Genomic DNA, 21,141 nt, shown 5'->3' with positions numbered 1-21,141 from the left:
TTTTTAATATCAATGTATCATTAAAAAATAGATTTTTTTTTTTTCCTTTTCTGTTCATTGTATAATCTTGTTTTACTCAGGGTATCAATAGAAGCCATTCAGGCTTCCACTGCCATTGGAGCTGTAAATAGATGGGACATTGAGACAATTGTGCATACCTTTTTTGTGGAGATAAATTAAAAAAAAAATTATTCTGAATATTGATCTGAATCTTTAAAACTTTTTAGCAGACACATTAAAAAGTTAATATAAAATATAAAGACTGTCCTTACCAGTAAGTGTTTCAGTATTAGGATTTACCATTTGAACTTGCATAATTTTTTTTGGAAAGCAATTATATATATTTTTGCTTTTTCAATAGTGCCACAGAATTCCTATAACTTGAACCATTGACAAGTCTAATTCTTAATAGAGGTGGGTCTGGAGAGTAAAATGGGAGCTGGGGGTATGGGTTAAAAAGTTAAAAAATACTAAAATCAGTGTTTAAATCAGTATCCTTAACAATATAGGGTAGGAAATATTTCACATTACATTGAGACTTAAAAGAGTGTTTGAAACTGTTACTTTGCTATATAGTTGATATTAGACAAAAGTACCATGACTTTGAATTTTTTGGATTGTAGATTGTGCCTTTACTGGAGAAGGCAGATAAAAATGGCGCATGTGATCCCAGTATTCGAAGTTGTTTGGATATTTTAGCAGGAATTTATCTTTCTTTGAGTCTAAAGAATCCCTTGAAGAAAGTCTTGGCAAGGTAAGGACAAAAAGGAAAGGAAGTTAACCATCATAAATGTTCAATCTGAGCAAAAGTAACCAGTATTTAAAATTCTCCTGGTTTGGTAAAACTGAACTGAAATATGTTACTAGCAATTTCATTTGTATGGTCTCTGTTTTGTGTATGTATTACAACTTTTATAGAATGTGAAAAGACTTTTTAGGTCAAAGACCTTAATAAAACAGGCTCTAGGCTCGAGTTTACAGACGCTTGGTTTAGTCCATTTATATTAATGCAATTCTTGGTTAAGTTTAAACTGTCATCCTGCTATTTCTTTTTCCTTTATTTTTCCCATTTGTACTTGGTTTAAGCATATTTTTAATTACACAGAAATATATGCTTAATGTAAAGACTTTAAGCAATACAGAAGTGAACAAAATGAAAAATGAGCCTTCTATTTCCCTCTTTCTGGCCTATCTTACTTTACTTTTTTTTTTTTTTTTAAGTTTATTTATTTTTGAGGGAGAGAGGGGCATGTGCGTGTGCAAGCCAAGCTGGGGAGGAGCAGAGAGTAGGGGAGAGAGAATCCCAAGCAGGCTCCACACTGTCAGCACAGAGCCTGATGTGGGGCTCCATCCCATGAACCGGGAGATCATGACCTGAGCTGAAACTGAGAGTCTGGTACTTAACTGACTGAGCCATCCAGCCACCCCTATCTTACTTTCTTTAGTAAAGGTCATCGCTTCACATTTCGGTATCTATCTCTTTAGACCTTTCCTTTGGGTTTAATATGTGTATTGTATTTTATTTTAGTTTTCATTTTTTTTTTTTACATAAATGTGATTATACTCTACTTATTGCTCTGTAGCTTGTTTTTTCACTAAAGAATGTCTTAGAGGGGTGCCTGGGTGGCTCAGTCGGTTAAGCAGCCAACTCTTAGTTTCAGCTCAGGTCATGATCTCACAGTTTGTGAATTCGAGCCACACATTGGGCTCTGTGCTGACAATGCGGGGCCTGCTTGGGGTTCTCTCTCTCTCTCTCTCTCTCTCTCTCTCTCTCTCTCTGTCTCTCTGCCCCTCCCCTGCTTGCTCTCTCTGTCTCTCTCTCAAAAATAAATAAATAAACTTAAAAAAAAAAAAAGGAATGTCTTAGAGATATTTTCGTATCAGTGTAGTCCTTATTCTTTTTTAAAAATTGTGTTAAAAAACACATAACATAAAATTTGCCATCTTAACCATTTTTGAGTATTAAGTATATTTACATTGTTGTGCAGTGGATCTCTGGAGCTTTTTCATCTTGCAAAACTGAAAATCTATACCCATTAAACAGCAAATCCCCATTTTCCTTCTCCCTACCCTCTAGCTACCACAGTTCTTTCTATGAATTTGATTGCTTTAGTTACCTCAAATAAGTGGAATATTTGTATCTGTCCCTTTTTGATTGGCTTATTTTACTTAGCATAATATTCTCAAGGTTCATCCATGTTGTAGCATGTGGCAGGATTTTCTTCCTTTTTAAGGTTAAGTTATATTTCATTGTCCATATGTACCACATTGTATTCATCCATTCATCTGTTGATAGACATCTGGGTTGCTTCCTCCTCTTGGCTGTTGTGGAGAATGCTGCTGTGAACATGCTGGGTGTGAGATCCTGCTTTCAGTTCTTTTGGATATATACACCCAGAAATAGGACTACTGGATCATATGGTAGTTCTATTTTTAATTTTCCGAGGAGCCTCCATATTGTTTTCCATAATGTCTTTATTATTTTATGTTCCCAGCCAAAGTCCTTATCTTTTCTTACAACTATATGTATTCCATAATATGGGTATACAAAATTTAATCACTTTCTCACTGATATTTAGTGTTTTGTTTTCATTATTCCAATTTCATTATTCCATGATGCAGTGATATTCTTAATTTTTTTTTTTTTTTCAACATTTTTAATTTATTTTTGGGACAGAGAGAGACAGAGCATGAACGGGGGAGGGGCAGAGAGAGAGGGAGACACAGAATCGGAAACAGGCTCCAGGCTCCGAGCCATCAGCCCAGAGCCTGACGCGGGGCTCGAACTCACGGACCGCGAGATCGTGACCTGGCTGAAGTCGGACGCTTAACCGACTGCGCCACCCAGGCGCCCCGATATTCTTAATCACGTATATAGTTGTTCTGTGTATTTTCTGAGATAAATTCCTAGAAGTGGAATTTCTTCACCAAAAACATTGCTAATCTGTACTCCCCCCAACAGTGAACCAGAGTGCCAGTGTCTTCATACCTTTATAATGCTGGATAATGTCAATCTTTATATCTTTAAAAATCTATTGGGTAAAAAATAGTATTATGTTTTACTTTTCATTTCCCAGATTGCTGAGATTGAATATTTTTTAATGTGCACAGTTTGACTGTTTGTGATTACATATCTTTCGTGTGTCTTCTTGTTAGAATGACTTTTTTTCTTACTTAAGTAAATTTATTTAATGTGTCAAAAAGCAAATGATCAGATAGTGGCCAGTTCTAGGGTTTTGGTGAAGCAGTCAACCATGTCATCAAAGATCTTGATGTTTTCCATGTTTCTCCCATGTGTTGGCCATATCTTCCCTCAGAATTACAAGGGACTGTAGCAGTTACAAGCACCTTAGACAGACATGACTGCATCCAGAAAAAAAGAGAAGGAAATTTCCTCTTTTCCAACTCTTTTTATTGGAGAGAAAACATTTTGCAGAAGGTCTCAGTAGAGTTCCTATCACTTTCTGTTGTCAAGATTGGGTCATATACCCTCCTTCTGGTTTTAAGAATGGCTGGGAAGCAAGATTCTCACACCTCTGTAGTGGGAGGTGGGTTTTGCCAATAAAAAAGGGCATGGGGGGGGGCTGGGTGGCTCAGTCGGTTAAGCATCCGACTTCAGCTCAGGTCATGATCTCAGGGTTCGTGTGTTCAGGCCCTGTGTCAGGCTCTGTGCTGACAGTTCAGAGCCTGGAGCCTGCTTCAGATTCTGTGTCTGCCCCTCTTTCTTCCCCCTCCCATGCTCATGCTCTGTCTCTCTGTCTCTCAATAATAAATAAACGTTAAAATTAAAAAAAAAAAAAAAAAGGGCATGGGGAATGCCTGCAGGAAGTCAGCAACCACAGAATGTCTTCTTGATTTATAACAGCTTTATATAGGTTATGTACCAAATGTATTCCTTTGTTTATAGTGTGTTTGCTTTTTAAAAATTACAAATTATTTTTTTGGTAATCAAATCTAATATTTTTCTTTGTATAGATTTCTGAGTTTCATGCCTTGCTTATGTATACTTTCTGTAGGATAAGATCATATAAAATTACATGCTTGTCTTTTAAAATTTATTTTTTTTGTTTAATCTTTAAATTCATCTGGAGTTAAGCTTTGAGTGGACCATACGTTAGAGATCCAATTTAGTTTTCTTTTTGTAATGGGGAGCCACTTATCCCCAAACTTTTGAATAGTCCATCTTTCCCATTTATTTGGAATGCCATTTTATTATGTTCTGTGTTCCTGTATAAACATAGATTCAATTTTAGATTTGTGTCTATTTGTTTACTCACCCATACCACACTTTTATTTCCTATAGTGTGATAATGTAGTTTAATTATATACTGAAGCATGTCACCCCTTTGGTGACCTTTCTTTTTCAGACTATTCCTATTTCTAAATTCTTTTTCTTCTAGAAGAGCTTTAGAACTCTTTAGGCAATTAAAAAAAATTCCTACTGTTTTTTTTTTTAATTTTTAATGTTTATTTATTTTTGAGAGAGAGACAGAGACAGAGAGACAGAGAGAGAGAGACAGTGTGAACAGGGGAGGACAGAGAGAGAGGGAGACACAGAATCTGAAGCAGGTTCCAGGCTCTGAGCTGTCAGCACAGAGCCTGATGCAGGACTCAAACCCAAGAATGTCAAGATCATGACTTGAGCTGAAGTCAGAAGCTTAACCGACGGAGCCACGCGGGCGCCCCCTAGTGGTTTTGATTTAGATTAATTGAGTTAAATTGACACTAAATTAAATTTATCTCTTCAAACATTTTTTTAAAAATTTGTTTATTTTGAGAGAGAGCATGTGTACATGAGCAGGGGAGGGACAGAGAGAGAGAATCCCAAGCAGGCTTTGCACTCCTTGCTGAGCCCAACATGGGGCTCAATCTCACAACCGTGAGATCATGGCCTGAGCCCAGAGCAAGAATCTAACACTTAACCAGCTGAGCCATCCAGGTGCCCCTATTCAGTGAATTTTTATTGACTATCTACTCTATGTCAAATAAATATTCTAGGCATTGGGGATACAGTGAATAAGGCAGTATAGAATGGAGGTTACATTCTAAGAGGAAGATTGAAAATAGTCAAATAGTCAAAATATATAGGATTAGATGAAATGAATGTGATTGGGAAAAATAAAGCAGTGATGGGAGATGGGAGCATCAAGGATGGGGTGAAGGTTGCAATTTAAAATATGGTGGTCACTTCAGATATCTTTGCTAAAATGACATTGATAAGGTGATATCATTGAGACTGACCTGAAAGGGACAAGGGAATGATTATTATTGGGTCTATTTGAGGGAGGAATGTCAGTTGGAGGAAATAGCAAGAACAAAGACTTTGTTATATTGTTGCCACAAGGAAGGCCATGCAGCTAGAGCTAAGTCAACAAGGATCAAGATGAGGCTGGAGAGATAGTGGTGGGGCTAGAGTTTGTGGAGTCTTGTAAGTCATTGCAGCGCTATGGCAACCAACTGGACTGAGATGGACATGTGGGACAATTTTAGGCAGAAGATTAACACAGTGTTTTTATAATATCACTCTGGCTTCTCTATTGAGGAGGGAAGCAAGATGGAAGCAAGGAGTTCAACAATTGTGGCATGAAGTTAAAATTTTCTGGCTGTATTTTGAAGATGTAGTCCAGTATTACTTCATTTGTGTGATTCCCTTCTACATACTACATGATTGCCAGATTTCTAATGCTTGGTTCTTTTTCTAGCTCACTAAATGGCCTACCTGAATTTTTTCTAACTGAGGCTGTACAAAGTTTTACTTCTCGTCTTCAGGAAGAATTGAGTACTACTGATGTGTACTCTTATAGGAAAGTAATTGACAATATATCTTGCTGTATGGAGAACTTTGACGTAGGTAAGCCAGCTCTTTTGTAGTATTTTTTCTATCATTACATTATTGTTTTTAAACAATTTTGTTAATGTTAGTTTTGGTCCTGAGACTCCCTACCAGTGTTAATTTTTTTATTCCCACAGGTAGAGCAGGTGTTAGTAATCTTCTTAAAAATGGTAAGTCCCATTCTTTTATTTTATTCTGAGGGTGTAACTGCTTGTATGAGTCAGTTTGGAACTGGTTGTTTTCGGTTTCTTGGCAATGGGTAGAGTTTTGCAGATTACCAATGTACATCACGTCCCCGCCTTTTAAATATTCCTTTTAAATTTCTACTTCTATACCATGATATCACTGTAGGTAATAGTGACTTAAAATATTTTCTTATATTGACATTAAAATTCACAGTTTTAGGTTCTGCTTTGTCATCATATATTCTTTTTGTTTCAGTGCTTCATTTTATGCAGAAGAGTTTAACTGAAATCTCTGAAGAAAATAGGCAAGTAGTATCTGTATGCTTGTGCATGTGTGCATGAACACTTGTGGTTGTGCATTGTCTTTGTACACAGGAAATTTTTAAAAAGTTTCCAGAACATGCTTCATTCCATTCCTCTCTGTTAATATTAGACCTGATTATAAATGTATTTTTTAGAGGTTTGATATTTAATTTAAAAAATCAGAAAGGGGCACCTGGGTGGCTCAGTCAGCTAAACGTCCAACTCTTGATTTCGACTTAGGTCGTGATCTCACAGTTTGTGAGATTGAGCCCCGCGTCGGGTTCTGTGCTGACAGTGTGGAGCCTGCTTGGGATTCTCTCTCTCCCTCTTTCTCTCTTTCCCCCTACCCTCAAAATAAATAAATCAACTTAAAAAAATCAAATAAATTTTTAGGAGAATATGAGCAAGAGTTCTTTCCTCCCTGAGTGTTCCTTACTCATAGCGTCTGTTCTTCTTTTTTTTTTTTTAATTTTTTTTTTAATGTTTATTTATTTTTGAGACAGAGAGAGACAGAGCATGAATGGGGAGGGTCAGAGAGAGGGAGACACAGAATCCGAAACAGGCTCCAGGCTCTGAGCTGTCAGCACAGAGCCTGACGCGGGGCTCGAACTCATGGACCGCGAGATCATGACCTGAGCCGAAGTCCGCCGCTTAACCGACTGAGCCACCCAGGCGCCCCTAGCATCTGTTCTTTTATAAATGAAACATCCTGTTATTTTTCTGGGGATATTAATGATAGGGTTTTGTTTTGTTTTGTTTTTAAATATAGTTTTCTTACCTTTGCATAGTCCTAGTTCTTTTATGTTGCTATTTTTTTTCTGTTTGATGCTTTCGGTCACTTCACTATATGAAACTGGAAGCTTTCGTTAGAAGTCTGGTGATATTTAGCCTAGCGCTCATATTTAAGGATGGGGCACTGAGAGTTGATTTGAAACTGTGTATATGGGTGTTGATGGCAGGTTTTATTGTAGGCTAGTTTAGCTAGGCTATTTCTTTGGAAAACCTCCGATGTCAATATCTTTAGGTCTTTTTGCATGGGTAGTGGATTCACCATGGAACCAAACCGTTGGCTTAATCTTCTGGTTGCTGAGGGAGTGAAAAAAGCTGAGGTCATGGCGTTTGGCATTCATTGTTTATATATTTGCCTAATTCGCTTGTTTGCAATCTGGTGTTGCTTTACCTTCCCTAGAGGTAAGCCACTTGTTTGCTGGTTCTTACTCTTCTTCAACAGACTTGTAGCCCGTCTTCTTATTTTCAGCCCTACATTTATTTCCACATCAAGGAGTCCTGGTGCCAAGTTTCTTAGCCTTTTGAGGCTGCAAATCAGGTCGTTTTGGGGATTATTCTCTGGCTTAGTATTTACTTTTGTTGATTCTGCTAAGTTAGTTATTATCTATCTGCTTTGTGGCTTCCAAAGGCTTATTGTTATTGTCTTGTTGTCTATTTGTTGCCCTTGTGTATTTATGTCTTTTTATGTGGTTGGTTTACTGAGGTTCTGGCAGGGAATAGAGGTAATATATGTGTGCTATTCTTTTTTTTTTTTAATTAATTTTTATTTTAATTCCAGTATACTTAACATACAGTGTTATATTAGTTTCAGGCTATTAGAGTGATTCAACAATTCTATACATTACCCAGTTCTTCTCACCATAAGTGTGGTCTTTAATCCCCTTCACCTATTTCACCCCTCCCCTACCAACCTCCCCCCTGGTAACCATCTGTTTGTTCCGTATAGTTAATAGTCTTTTTTAATTTGTCTCTTTTTTCTTTGTTCATTTGTTTAGTTTCTTAAATTCCATATATGAGTAAAATGCTATGGTATTTGCCTTTCTCTGACTGCCTTATTTAGCATTATACCTTCTAGATCTATCCATGTAGCAAATGGCAACATTTCGTTCTTTTTTATGGCTGAATAATTTTCCATTGTATGCATGTGTGTGTGTATGTATATATGTGTATATATCACATCTTCTTTATCCATTCATCTATCAGTGGACACTTGGGTTGTTTCTGTATCTTGGCTATCATAAATCATGCTGCAGTAAACATAGGGATGCATATGTCTTTTCAAATTAGTGTTTTCATATTCTTTGGGTAAATACCCAGTAGTGGAATTACTGGATCATATGGTAATTCTATTTTTAATTTAAAAAAAAAATTTTTTTTTTTTAACGTTTATTTATTTTTGAGACAGAGAGAGACAGAGCATGAACGGGGGAGGGACAGAGAGAGAGGGAGACAGAATCGGAAGCAGGCTCCAGGCTCTGAGCCATCAGCCCAGAGCCCGACGCAGGGCTCGAACTCGCAGACCGCGAGATCGTGACCTGAGCTGAAGTCGGACGCTTAACCAACTGAGCCACCCAGGCGCCCCCCTTTTTTTTTTTTTTTTTTTAATTTTTTTTTTTCTATTTTTAATTTTTTGAGGAAACTCCACACTGTTTTCTGCAGTGGCTGCACCAGTTTGTATTCCCACCAACAGTGCACGAGGGTTCCTTTTTCTCCACACCTTCACCAGCACTTGCTGTTTCCATGTTTTCGATTTTAGCCTCTGTGTGCCATCTTTCACCCAAGGTCTCCTTTTGCCTTGCCAGGAGTGCCTTTTCTGTCTCCTTTTAGGTTCTTCCTCTGCTCATCTCTTGAATGTGGGTTCTTTCCTTGTTATTCTATTTGTTCTTACTGCTTAATACCATCTACCTCCTTGGTGTTAGGCACCTGCTAATATTCAAGATTCCCACATTTCTCACTCCAAGTTAGATCTCTTCCCTGAAGTGGTGGCTTCATATAGTCACTTGCCTCCTGGACATCTCAACTGGGATGTTTTATAGGTGTCTCACATTCAGTGTGTCCAAAAGAAAATTCACTGCCTTTTTACCCCCACCCACTAATAACTTCTATTCTTCTTTCTGTATCTTTGAATTTGCCTATCCTGGATACGTCACGCAAATAGAATAAGATTTTTATTTTTTTGTGTGCTTTCAGGGTTAATCCATATTGTGCCGTGTATTAGAGTTTTATTTCTTTTTGGCTGAATACAGCATTCCATTGTATGTATATACCACATTTTGTTTATCCATTCATCTGTTGATGGACAGCTGGGTTGTTTCTTCTACCTTTTGGCTAATGTAAATAATGGTGCTATAAACATTGTTATGCAAATATCTGTTTGAGTCTCTACTTTCAGAATTAGTGGATTATATGGTAATTAGTAGAATTAGTGGATCATATGGTAATCTAGTGTTTAACTTTCTGGGGGACCTTAGACTGTTTTCCCTGACTTGTGTTTTAATATCATCACTCTGTGTTCTGCTGTGTTGAGAATAGACTCAGGGTGGGCCAAGGATAGAAGCTGGGGGACCAGTTAGGAGGCCACTGCAGTAATCCAAGGGAGAGACAAGAGTGACTCAGGCCAGGAGTAGCAGTGGAGGTGGGCTGATTCTGTATTTTGAAGGTAGGACGAACAAGATTTTCTTACAGATGGGATGGGGAGGAGGAAGTCAAGGATGGTCACAGGGTTTTTGTAGGATAGAGATCCTAGCAGGTGTAGCAGGTTTGGAGTTGAAGATGAGTTCATGTAGTTGGAGGTGTCTGTTAGACATCCAAAGAAAGATATTGAATAGAAAGTTGCATATACAAGTCTGGAATTAGAAAGAGAGGTCTAACCTGGAGATAAAAATTGGGGAATTGTCAGCATATAGATTATAATTTAAAGTTTATGAGCTGGATGAGATCAGCATCAAGGGAACAAAGTAGCTGGAGAGGGGGACTAAAGACTGAGTTGTGGAGAGCTATAACATAAAGAGCTTGGAGAGAAGATGATGAACTAGCCAAGGTGTCTAGCAAGGAGCGATGGTAAAGTAGGAGAAAGTGGAGGAGAGCCTGGTGTCTTGGAAGCCAGGTGAAGAGAGCGTACCAAGGTTGAGGGAGTGTTCAAGTTATGAAATTGTGGCATTCATTCTGGATCTGCTACTTTTACTCTAAAAGGAGAGAAATGAGGTTGGTCATTGGCTGAGAAGGAGGGAAATGTTGAGGTAAGAGTGTTGAAAGTTTGTAGTAAATGTCCATAGAATTGGAATGTTTATGGGAGTGGAACAGAGAGGTATGAATGTCTATTATAACCTAAAATGAATTTTGGCCCTTTGATTGAGGAATGTTTTTTATTGAGGGATGGAAATGGTGACATTTTCATGTGACTTTTCTTTTGTAATAACGTCTCTTCTTCATTATAGAAAATTTGCCGGAAATCATATTGTTCAGACGCAGTTGATGAATGACTTGTCGGTAGGCACTAGAGTTTCTGTGATGTTGGTACAGAAAATACAAGACTTTCAGACACTTCATGTGAGGATTTCCAGTTCCCCCACATGGCAAAGTATGTGTGGATTGCTAAGTATTTTCACCAAGTTTTTAATTGATGGTAAGTGTAAAACCGTAAAAATGGTGATTATAATTGAGTGTCGTTCAGCTTACGCTAATAATGGTATGAAATGTTTGATACTTAACTGACACGTAGAACTACTTCTCCCCTAACCCCTTAAAGTGGGGAGGCCCTGGATTATGAGGTTTTAATGCTTTTTCTTTCAAATGTACCAGTTCTCCAAGGGGTAATGTTGAAGGACTTTTCTAAATGTGTGTATGTGTATTGTAAAGAAGGAAATCTGACAGTCTTAGTGTTGAAAAGCCAGAGACGTTAAGTGGCAAAAGAAAATTCTTGAGAAGAATAGATTTCCAAATTTGGAAGGAAAATCTGGAAAGGTAAATGTAATCTGTACATTTCTCCTCAGCAGTAGGTATTATCCTCAAGTAATGATAGTAATCCTTGTGGGGCCATTCATCATTCCCCTTTGTATCTCTCATATGTTGCTTTTCTTTATATGAATTGTGCCACTGGAAACCAAATAGCTAATGAGAGGAAGTCTGTCTTTATAAAAGTATTTCAAATAATAAATTAAGATGAAATGGTAGAATATCACTATTTTTTAACCCCCAATGAATTGACGTAGGCATTAAGCATCAGCAACTGCTAACTTTACAGAACAGACAACCAGACAATATATGCCCCTTAGATCTAGTCTTGGTTTCACCACCTATACTTTTCCCAAAGTGACTGAACTTGAGACCAATCTCTAGGTCACCTGCCAGTTTACAGTAATTGTAGAAGAGAGAAGAACGTGTGCAATTGCATCAGGACTAAACAAACCCACATCTAGATTGTGGGAAATGTTGCAGGTCAAAGGCCAGAGTTCTTGAATAGAGAAATTGTCATGCAATGAAAGCGGTAGAGAGGGCACCTGTAGATTAAAACACATTTAAAAAATACATCACATTTTTAAAAAAATGGACGGGATGCACATTTGATTAATAAAACCATTTGAAAAGAAGAAAGCCATTACTGTGAAAGTCACAATAATGCCTACTCAGGGTGAGAGAAGGGGATTGTGGTTGAGATGAGGCACGTGGATGAGCCTTCCGGGCAGGGTGTCTTGAGTACTGCTTCTTGCTTTGGGCAGTAGGTACAAGGGTGTTCATTTCAATTTAATTCATTAAGCTGTGCCCTTGTTTTGGGTGTTTTCCTATATCAGTGTTTTATATTACAATAAGATTAGCAAAAAAAAAAAAAATACTTATCGTGTTCACAAAAAGTTAAATTACTTTTTCACCTTTATCTCTCATTCTATATGATCATGTATGCATGAATATTAATGAAAAAATTAATGAATTGTTCAGATGTTTCATTTGTTTTTTTTTAAATTTTTTTCATGTTTATTTATTGTGAGACAGAGAAAGAGAGAGAGAGACAGAGTGTGAGCAGGGGAGGGTCAGAGAGAGAGGGAGACACAGAATCCAAAGCAAGCTCCAGGCTCTGAGCTATAAGCACAGAGCCCGATGCGGGGCTCGAACTCACAAACCGCGAGATCATGACCTGAGCCGGAGTCCTACGCTTAACTGACAGAGCCACCCAGGTGCCCCGGATATTTGCTTTTTAAAAGAGGAATTTGTTATAGGATGGGTAAAACACAGAGAAGGCCTGATTTTAATAAGAGGTAGCCCCTTTTCTGAACCATTGATGGGACCTCTTCATTGCTGTTCTTCCCCAGGATTTCAAAATTTCATGTATTAGTAAAATGTTCAGCTGCAAGTAACAGAAAACCAAACTTCAGGCACTTCAGGCACTTAAGCAAATATGGCTCCCCTCGTCCCCACATAATTTCAAGTTCTGAGGCAGGTGATCCCGAACTGTATGCAGTCTAGGACTCAAACATTTCTGCCTTTCTGCTCTGCCGTCTTCAGCATGTTGGCTTTTACTCACGTTTTTTGCCTCCTGGTTGCCATTTGACTGCTGTAGCTCCAGACATTATGTCTATGTTCACGGCCGGAAGGAGGGCCAGTTGCATCCTTACCTTTAATCAGGAAAAACAAAAGTTCCCAAGTACCTGCTTCTATCCCATTGGCCTGAACCCTCACGTGGCTACCTTTACTTGCAGGCAAGATTGAGGAAGCAAGTGTCCCGCCTTTGGCTGAGTACGTGGATGCCCCAATCAAAGTCACAGTTCTGTTAGCAGGGATAAAGGGCACAGTGGATATTTAGTAGGTAGTTTATGGTAGGCATTTTTGAGTCTTATCCCCGGTTGAATAATTTACCATATTTGGTAAACTTTATTACAAACCAGAGGCTAATAGAAAACAAAGAGAAAATAGCAAGTCAAGATTGGTTGCATTGGGTACATGCCAATGATAGCAGAGCTTTCAGTTAGCACTGATGCAGCCTCTTTACACAAGCCCCGAAATCACTTTAAGGAAGAGTAATGCATGTGGGGGGTTGGGCTGGAGAGGCCTCAGTGCAGGGAAGAGAGTGAGCGGTATTGCTGCTAGATGTGCTGCGGGGAGAGGAAGGGAGAGTGGGTGTTAGTGGAGAGAGGAAGGAATCACATTTATTAAGTGTTTATGTGCTGGGCATAAAAGTCTTATGTTCGTTATGCACTTAAAGCTTAAAATAATTGTCAGGTAGGAGTTATATTGTCCCATATTACAGAAGAGAAAGCTGAGTCCCTGGGAGGTGAAATAACTTGCCCAAGTCCTATTCACCTAGGATGTGGTCATGCTAGAAATTGCACCCAGGACTCTCTGTCCCTGCAGCGTGTGCTTTTTCCACTGTACCAGAATATCCATTGTCATTTAATCCACACTCTCTACTTTTTTACCAAATAGATCACCTCTTACAGACAATTCAGAGTACATCTGGATTAGCTGTTATTCTTTTTATTAAGGCTATGTTTCACCCACCTGAAGAGATTCCTGATTTGGTGAGTGCATCTCCTTTGTAGAATTGTATATTTCATTGATAATTAGATACATGTTTTAAAAATATTTTTAAAGACATGAATTAAAAATTTCTTTCTGCATAGTAGAATCTTTCTGATGATCTTTTTCTCTTATAGTAAGAGACAGTCCAAAAATGCAGAAAAAGCAGAAAGAAGACCAGAGTAGTCACCTGTAAATCCATCTCCTAAAGATAATCACTATCAACATTTTTAGGGGTGCCTCTTCATATGCTTCTAGTGCTGTTTGTTCAGTTTCATCTCTCAGTGTTATAAAAGATATTTATAATATTAAAATTATGCAGGGATTAATATATACATACATGAAGTCCTAACTTTTTGATAAGTATGTCCTTTTCATTAAGAATAACCCAAATATTGAACTTTAGACTGGAAGCATGTGAGAGTCAATTTTTTGGTGAATTTGATTACATGGAAAAGATAATTTGATAGTTTGCGCGCTAATCCTTATATTTAGTACTAGCAGGGTTTTCTTCCCTTACTCTGTTATCTAGAAACTTATTTTAGTTGTTTACCTGACGTTATATAAAATAGATGTGTACTCTTCTATGAGATCACACAAAGTATTTACCATTGGATAAAATTTAATAATTTGATTTCTCAAATCACCTCTAAAAAGTGTTAAGGTCATTCACCTGCAGGGGATGATAAGTTTTGCTCCACTAGTACATTCAAACCAGCAAAATGGTTCACGTACTTAGAATTCTTAATCCTAAGACTTAATTTTTTCCCTTTTGGTAATAATAACTTTAACACTTGTGGCTTCTCATCTTTAGGTTCAGTTATTTTTCCTAGGATGTTTCAGGGGAAAGGGAATTTTGGATGTACATCTTGAAATATCTGTACAGTTTTAGAGGCTTTGTAACATGTTAGCTCTGTTATGTTTTTCCAGATTAGTAGTTTGCTTCTCCGTTCAGTGGACTGTACCAGCATCCCTGACTGGTTTTTGAACTGCTGCAGGAGCCTTTGTTGTGCTGATGTCTCGCAGTCAACTCTCTTATTCCTGTGTCAAGGGACACTCACCATGTTGGACTGGCAGAATGGAAGGATGGGCCCAAGCGGGGAGGCCCTGCTCTTGAATATCGTCCATGTATTGTTCACCTTGAGTTCACAGTGAGTTTTCATGCTGTTGTCTCATATTTTCTTTTGCTTGCCAGACATTTAAAAGATGGTGACTGAACCTGCATACTTAGTAGTTCAATGCAAAGTGCTCAGGATAGAACTGAATTGAAAGGGTGATATATGTAGGCAATGAAGTGGGTATGAAAGAAGATGAGATGAGAGAGAGTTACAGAAATTACTAGGGCAGGTGAACCTGTACTGAACATTTTTTTTTTAATGTTTATTTATTTTTGAGAGACAGAACACGAAAGGGGGAGGAGCAGAGAGAGAGAAGGGGACAGGATCTGAAGCGGGCTCTGTGCTGACAGCAGAAAGCCTGATGTGGGGCTTTAACTCATCAACTGTGAGATCGTGACCTGAGCCAAAGTCAGAGGCTTACCCAGGTGCCCCTGTATTGAACATTTCTAATATTAATGTTAACGTTTAGTCTCTAATGCTAGCATTAAAAAAATTTTTTTTTTTACATTTTATTTATTTTTGAGAAACAGAGTGAGACAAAGCGTGAGCGGGGGAGGGGCAGAGAGAGAAGGAGACACAGAATCTGAAGCAAGCTCCAGGATCTGAGCAAGCAGTCAGCACAGAGCCCGACGTGGGGCTTGAACCCACAAACTGTGAGATCATGACCTGAGCCGAAGTTGGACGCTCAACCGACTGAGCCGCCCAGGTGCCCCTAATGCTAGCATTTTTAAAAAACTATGAAAATTTTTATATGGATAGTGCTTTGGAGTTTATGAACAACGTCAACATAGGTAATTCAGTATGAGCTTCACGTGTCTTGATAGATAGGATAGGAAATCAGATGTGTTGTGTGGAAAAAGTGAAGTCAGAAAAGTATATTGCTAATAAGCACCTGAGCCAGAATTGTAACCAGTTCTTTTGACTTCACTGGGTTGTGTTTTGTGGGGTTTTTTTTTTTTTTACTTCACTGGATTGTGTTTTGTGGTTTTTTGGGTGTTTTTTTCATAATGCCTGAAAGTGATCGTGTGCTTGAAATATCAAACCATAGATACAGCTTGATAGTAGTGAACATGTAGGTAAAGGAAAAAAAGCACAATGTTCTAAAATAATTTTTTAAAATAATAATATAAATATAATAATATAAAAATTATTTAAATTATAAAAAACACTTTTTATTGTGGTGTTGTATAACAGCTCTATTGAGATATAATTTATATACCGTAAAAGTCACTTATTTAAAGTGTGTAATTCAGTTTTGTTTCAGTAGATTCACAGGGTTGTACAACTATCACTGCAATAAATTCTGGAATATTTTTATTACTCTCAAAAGAAACCCCATTCCCCCTAACTTTCTCCAGCCCTAGGTTACCTCACTATGTTTTAAAACACTTGTGAAACCATCATCAGAATAAAGTAATGAACATTTCTATCATTCCCAAAAGTTTCCTTAGTCCTTTTTTGGATTATTTCTTTTCTTTATTATTATTATTATTATTTTAGGGAGAGAGAAAGAGAGAGAGTGTGAGTGGGGAAGAGGGGCAGAGGGAGAGAGAGAATCTTAAGCAGGCTCCATGCTCAGCATGGAGCCCGACGTGGGACTTGATCCCACGACCCTGGGATCATGACCTGAATTGAAATCAAGAGATGGATGCTTAACCGACTGAGCCATCCAGGTGCCCCTGGATTATTACTATAAGGTGGAAAGACTAATTTATAAATTTGAGTCTATTTTGGCCTTGTTTTTAATTTTTGTTGTAAATTTAATAATGATTGAATTTTCTGGTCATTCTTTGTCTTTTATATTTTTAAAATTTAAATGGTTATAAAATGAAATTTCTTTTATTAGTCAGTTTATAATAACATGGCTCATTTTTCTTCAGGATCAAGGAATCAACCCTGGAATTGTTTTTCTCTAGAATTTTGGCATCTTGGACTAATTCAGCCATACATGTCCTTGAATCAAGTTCCCCAAGCCTAAAGAACAGTCTGAATGGGAATTCAAGCATAGTTGGGAAACTTTTGGAATATGTCTATACCCACTGGGAACATCCATTGGATGCTTTGAGACACCAAACCAAAATTATATTCAGAAATGTTCTCCAAATACACCAGCTCACTAAAGAAAAATCAGACTCAGAAGCGTCAGGTTTGGCTGCCGATCGTTTCATTTGTGAATTGACAGAGAGTCTTTTGCGACTGGAATGGCATGTTAAAGGGAAATACATGTGTCTTGGTTGTTTAGTAGATTATACAGGAATTGGACATATTTTGGCACTAGCCAAAACTATTCCATCACAAATCTTAGAGGTGATGGGAGACCAGTCATTGGTACCTTATGCAAGTGACCTCTTGGAGACCATGTTCAGAAGTCACAAGAGTCATTTGAAGTCCCAGGCTGTTGACAGTACGTGGATTGATGAGTGGCATGAGACTTGGGTTTCTCCTCTCCTTTTTATACTGTGTGAAGGAAATCTGGACCAGAAATCTTACGTGATCGATTATTACTTGCCAAAATTGTTGAATTGCAGCCCCGAAAGCTTAAGCTACATGGTAAAGATTCTTCAGTCTTCTGCTGATGCTAAAAGTGGTAAGATGAACCATTCTTTTAGTAATTTCTAGTTAAAAAAGGGTAGGTTCCTCGGTAGATGTGGACGATATTCAAATTTCAATATTACCACTTCTGTAAATTGCAAAAGAGGACATCAATGATAGAGATTTCAGATTGAAATGAATGTTCCTGTCCTGAGTAGAATAGAATTTTTTTGGCTTAAGTCATTTCTATAAGCTAAAGATTGATTTCAGTCATGAGTATAAGGTTCCCTTTATTACTAGTTTTTTTTTTAAGTCTTTTTTTTTTTTTTTTTTTTTTTTTTTAGTTTATTTATTTATTTTGAGAGTGGAGTGGGGCAGAGCGAGAGGGAGAGAGAGGATCCCAAGCAGGCTCTGCACTGTCAACTCAGAGCCGGACGCGGGGTTCGATCTCAGGAATTGTGAGATCCTGATCTGGGCCAAAATCAAGAGTCAGATGTTTAACTGACTGAACCATCCACGCTGCCCGCCCCCCCTCCTCCCTCCTTATTACTAGTTTTATCTCATTTTACTGAGTTGTTATTTGTTAGGTTGTCAGACTGGAATAAAAGTGAGTGTTTTATATAAGTTCCTTATTCTAGTGATTGAAACAGTAATTAAGTATTGTTTTAGGCAAGGATGAAGGCAGGTTAAGTTGACAGTAGCAAGTTTTTGTCTCTGGGAAAGAGAAAAAAATATGTAGAACATGTGTGACCTCAAGAAACAGCCATCTGTAGTCAATTAGAATAGGGGTAAACATTCCGTTGAAACTCAGTAACCCGGAAGGAAGTACTACATTAAAGCATAAATCAGTAATTAATATGTCATTGATGGATCTTGACTTATCATGTAAATCTTAAAAAAAAAATTTTTTTAATGTTTATTTATTTTTGAGAGAGAGATGGAATTGAGCTGGGGAGGGACAGAGAGAGGGAGACATAGAATCCGAAGTAGGCTCCAGGCTCTGAGCTGCCAGCACAGAGCCCGATGTGGGGCTCGAATTCATGGGTGGTGAATCATGTGAGATCATGACCTGAGCTGAAGTCGGATGCTTAACCGACTGAGCCGTCCAGGAGCCCCTATCATGTAAATCTTAAAATTATTATTTTCTGTTTAACGAAGCAGGAATATGGTACCCTGCATCACAGTTTAAGAAAACTTATAACTAAAAATAGTTGAAAACTTTCAATACTTCAAACAGTAACCACAAGGTAGCTAGAAAAATCTGATTCCTATACCCAAAAATAAGCCATTATTTGTAGTTGGGTTTTTTTTCTCATTATTTGTAGTTTTTAACAACAATTGTTCCCGCCTTTCTGAGAAGCCATCTAAAGTTCAAGATTCATGAATCTGTTCTGGAATAAGGCAGTCTCTATTTTTATATCATTGCACCTTGTGAGGTTGAGCCCCCTGTCCTGTTAGTAATGGCTGATATCCTAACTTCCAAACGCATTAGGTTTTTTGGTGTTTGTTTTTTTTTTTTAGTTCATTTATTTATTTTAAGAGACAGTGTGAGCCAATGTGAGTGGGGGAGGGGCAGAGAGAGGGAGAGAGAGGATCCCAAGCAGGGTCTGTGCTGTCAGCATAGAACCCCACATAGAGCTTGATCTCATGAACCATGAGATCATGACCTGAGTTGAAATCAAGAGAGTCGGATGCTTATCTGCCTGAGCCACCCAGACACCCCAAGCACCAGGTTCTTTATAATCCTCCTTTTGCCTTTTTTATGAGGGAGGAAGAATACCTCCAAAATATACAGAGGGTTAGTGTTTATTTTTAGAGAAATGATATTTGGCCACTGAAATGTTTTTCCTGATTTTGGCTGAAAGTCGCCCCAAGAATGATTTCTTTAAGTTAACATAAGGGGATTATGCTTACTGAAGTTATTGACACAAGAGCTATTAAATCTCTTTCAATAATGTTTCTTTTATAATAGGAACTTTATTTATTAACATTTTTTTAATGTTTATTTTTGAGAGAGAGAGAGAGACAGAGACAGAGCATGAGTAGGGGAGGGGCAGAGAGAGAGAGGGAGACACAGGATCTGAAGCAGGCTCCAGGCTCTGAGCTATCTGCACAGAACCTGATGACGGGGGCTTGAACTCACAAACCGTGAGATCATGACCTGAGCTGAAGTTGGCTGCTTAACCGACTGAGCCACCCAGGTGCCCTTAGAATAGGAACTTTAATTCACGCTAGAATTTAAAATACAATTTTTTTCTGGAAATAGAATGTTAATTGCAAATGAAAATTGTGGTAGTTGTTTTGTTATATAGCACAGTAGTGGTCTGTGTTATTGTGCTTTTGAGGCAACAATCTTTTCCATCCTTAGGATCTTATAATAGTACAGGGGCTCTGGGAGCTTTGATGGCATGTCTGCGAGCAGCTAGAGCTCATGGACATCTTCGGTCTGCAACTGATGTCTGGAGGAACCTTGTGTCCAGTGCAAGAATAAAACAAGGCTTAATTCACCAGCACTGCCAAGTAAGCAAACAAAATGTCTGAGAATTTCATACATGTAGTAGATCCCTGAGTCATTTATTCAGTTAGCAGTCCACTATAGAGGCCTCTCTGTTGAGCCCAGCACTATTTTAAGGGGTCCATAGGGAGGGTAAATTGAAAGTGAAAAGTGTAGAGTTTGCATCCCGGCCATTTAAATTTTATTTATTTATTTACTTATAAAAAATATTTATTTTTGAGAGAGCACAAGCAGGGGAGGGGTAAAGAGAAGGGGACGGAGGATCCGAATGGGGCTCTGTGCTGACAGGCTGACAGCAGGGAGTCCGATGCAGGGCTCGAACACACAAACCACGACTGAGCCGGAGTCGGTTGCTCAACCGACTGAGCTACCCAGGCGCCCCCAGGCTATGTAAATTTTAGTTGAAGGAATAAGAAAACCTGTGTAACACAAGTGGAAACTCTTAGAAGACTATACAGATATAAGTGCGCTTTTATGGGTTAGGATTTGGGGGGGAGCTTAGAGCAGAGTAGGTGGTGGTTGTTTAGAAATGTGATAAATGCGATTAAGGGAGAGGAAGTGTTGGAGCAGTTCACAAAATGGGAGAATACTAGAATTGACAAATTAATTCAGTAAAGTCGCAGGATAGAAAATCAATGTACAGAAATCTGTTGCATTCCTATACACTAATGATGAAGCAGCAGAAAGTGAAATTAAGAAAACAATCCCATTTATAATTGCACCAAAACAGTAAAATATACCGTGAAAACTATAAAGCATTGATGAAAGGAATTAAAGATAATGCAAAGAAATGGAAAGACATTCCATGCTCATGTGTTGGAAGAACTAATACTGTTAAAATGTCTATACTACTCAAAGCAATCTACAAATTTGATGCAATCTGTATCAAAATACCAACAGCATTTTTCACAGAACTAGAACAAACAATCCTAAAATTTGTATGGAGCCCACAAAAGACCTCAAATAGCTAAAACAATCTTGAAAAGAAAAACTAAACTGGAGGTATCACAATTCCACATTTCAAGTTATATTACAGAGTGGTAGTAATTAAAACAGTTTGGTGCTGGCAAAAAAATAGACACATAGATCAATGGAATAGAACAGAAAACCTAGAAATAAACACAATTATACAGTCAATTAATCTTCAACAAAGCAGGAAAGAATGTCCAATGGGAAAGACAGTCTCTTCAACAAATGGTGCTGGAAAAACTGGACAGCACCATGCAAAAGAATGAAACTGTACTACTTGCTCTCCCCTTAAACAAAAATAAACTCAAATGGATTAAAGACCTAAATGTGAGACTTGAAATCATAAAAATCCTTGAAGAGAGCACAAGCAGTAATCTCTCGGATGTT

General features: G+C 38.0%; 1 protein-coding gene across 4 annotated transcripts in view; it reads left to right on the top strand.

Annotated features, from left to right (window-relative positions):
- THADA (THADA armadillo repeat containing) overlaps nucleotides 1–21,141 on the top strand; it is a 327,215-nt gene that overhangs the window by 3,632 nt on the left and 302,442 nt on the right. For 3 of the 4 annotated variants that reach the window (XM_007097838.3, XM_042981284.1, XM_042981286.1), the window contains exons 4-12: nucleotides 624–754; nucleotides 5,703–5,851; nucleotides 5,971–6,003; nucleotides 6,275–6,323; nucleotides 10,548–10,735; nucleotides 13,528–13,622; nucleotides 14,551–14,771; nucleotides 16,619–17,325; nucleotides 19,639–19,790. In XM_007097838.3, coding sequence (XP_007097900.2) covers nucleotides 624–754; nucleotides 5,703–5,851; nucleotides 5,971–6,003; nucleotides 6,275–6,323; nucleotides 10,548–10,735; nucleotides 13,528–13,622; nucleotides 14,551–14,771; nucleotides 16,619–17,325; nucleotides 19,639–19,790 — 1,725 coding nt within the window. Of the gene's footprint in view, nucleotides 1–623; nucleotides 755–5,702; nucleotides 5,852–5,970; nucleotides 6,004–6,274; nucleotides 6,324–7,308; nucleotides 7,513–10,547; nucleotides 10,736–13,527; nucleotides 13,623–14,550; nucleotides 14,772–16,618; nucleotides 17,326–19,638; nucleotides 19,791–21,141 lie in introns of those variants that run through there. The other variant, XM_042981287.1, reaches the window with a different exon arrangement.

The sequence above is a fragment of the Panthera tigris genome, chromosome A3, assembly GCF_018350195.1.
Source record: "Panthera tigris isolate Pti1 chromosome A3, P.tigris_Pti1_mat1.1, whole genome shotgun sequence".
In the NCBI taxonomy this organism is placed as follows: Eukaryota; Metazoa; Chordata; class Mammalia; order Carnivora; family Felidae; genus Panthera; species Panthera tigris.
Note: the sequence above shows the minus strand (reverse complement) of the source record. Positions and strands in the feature narration are given on the sequence as shown.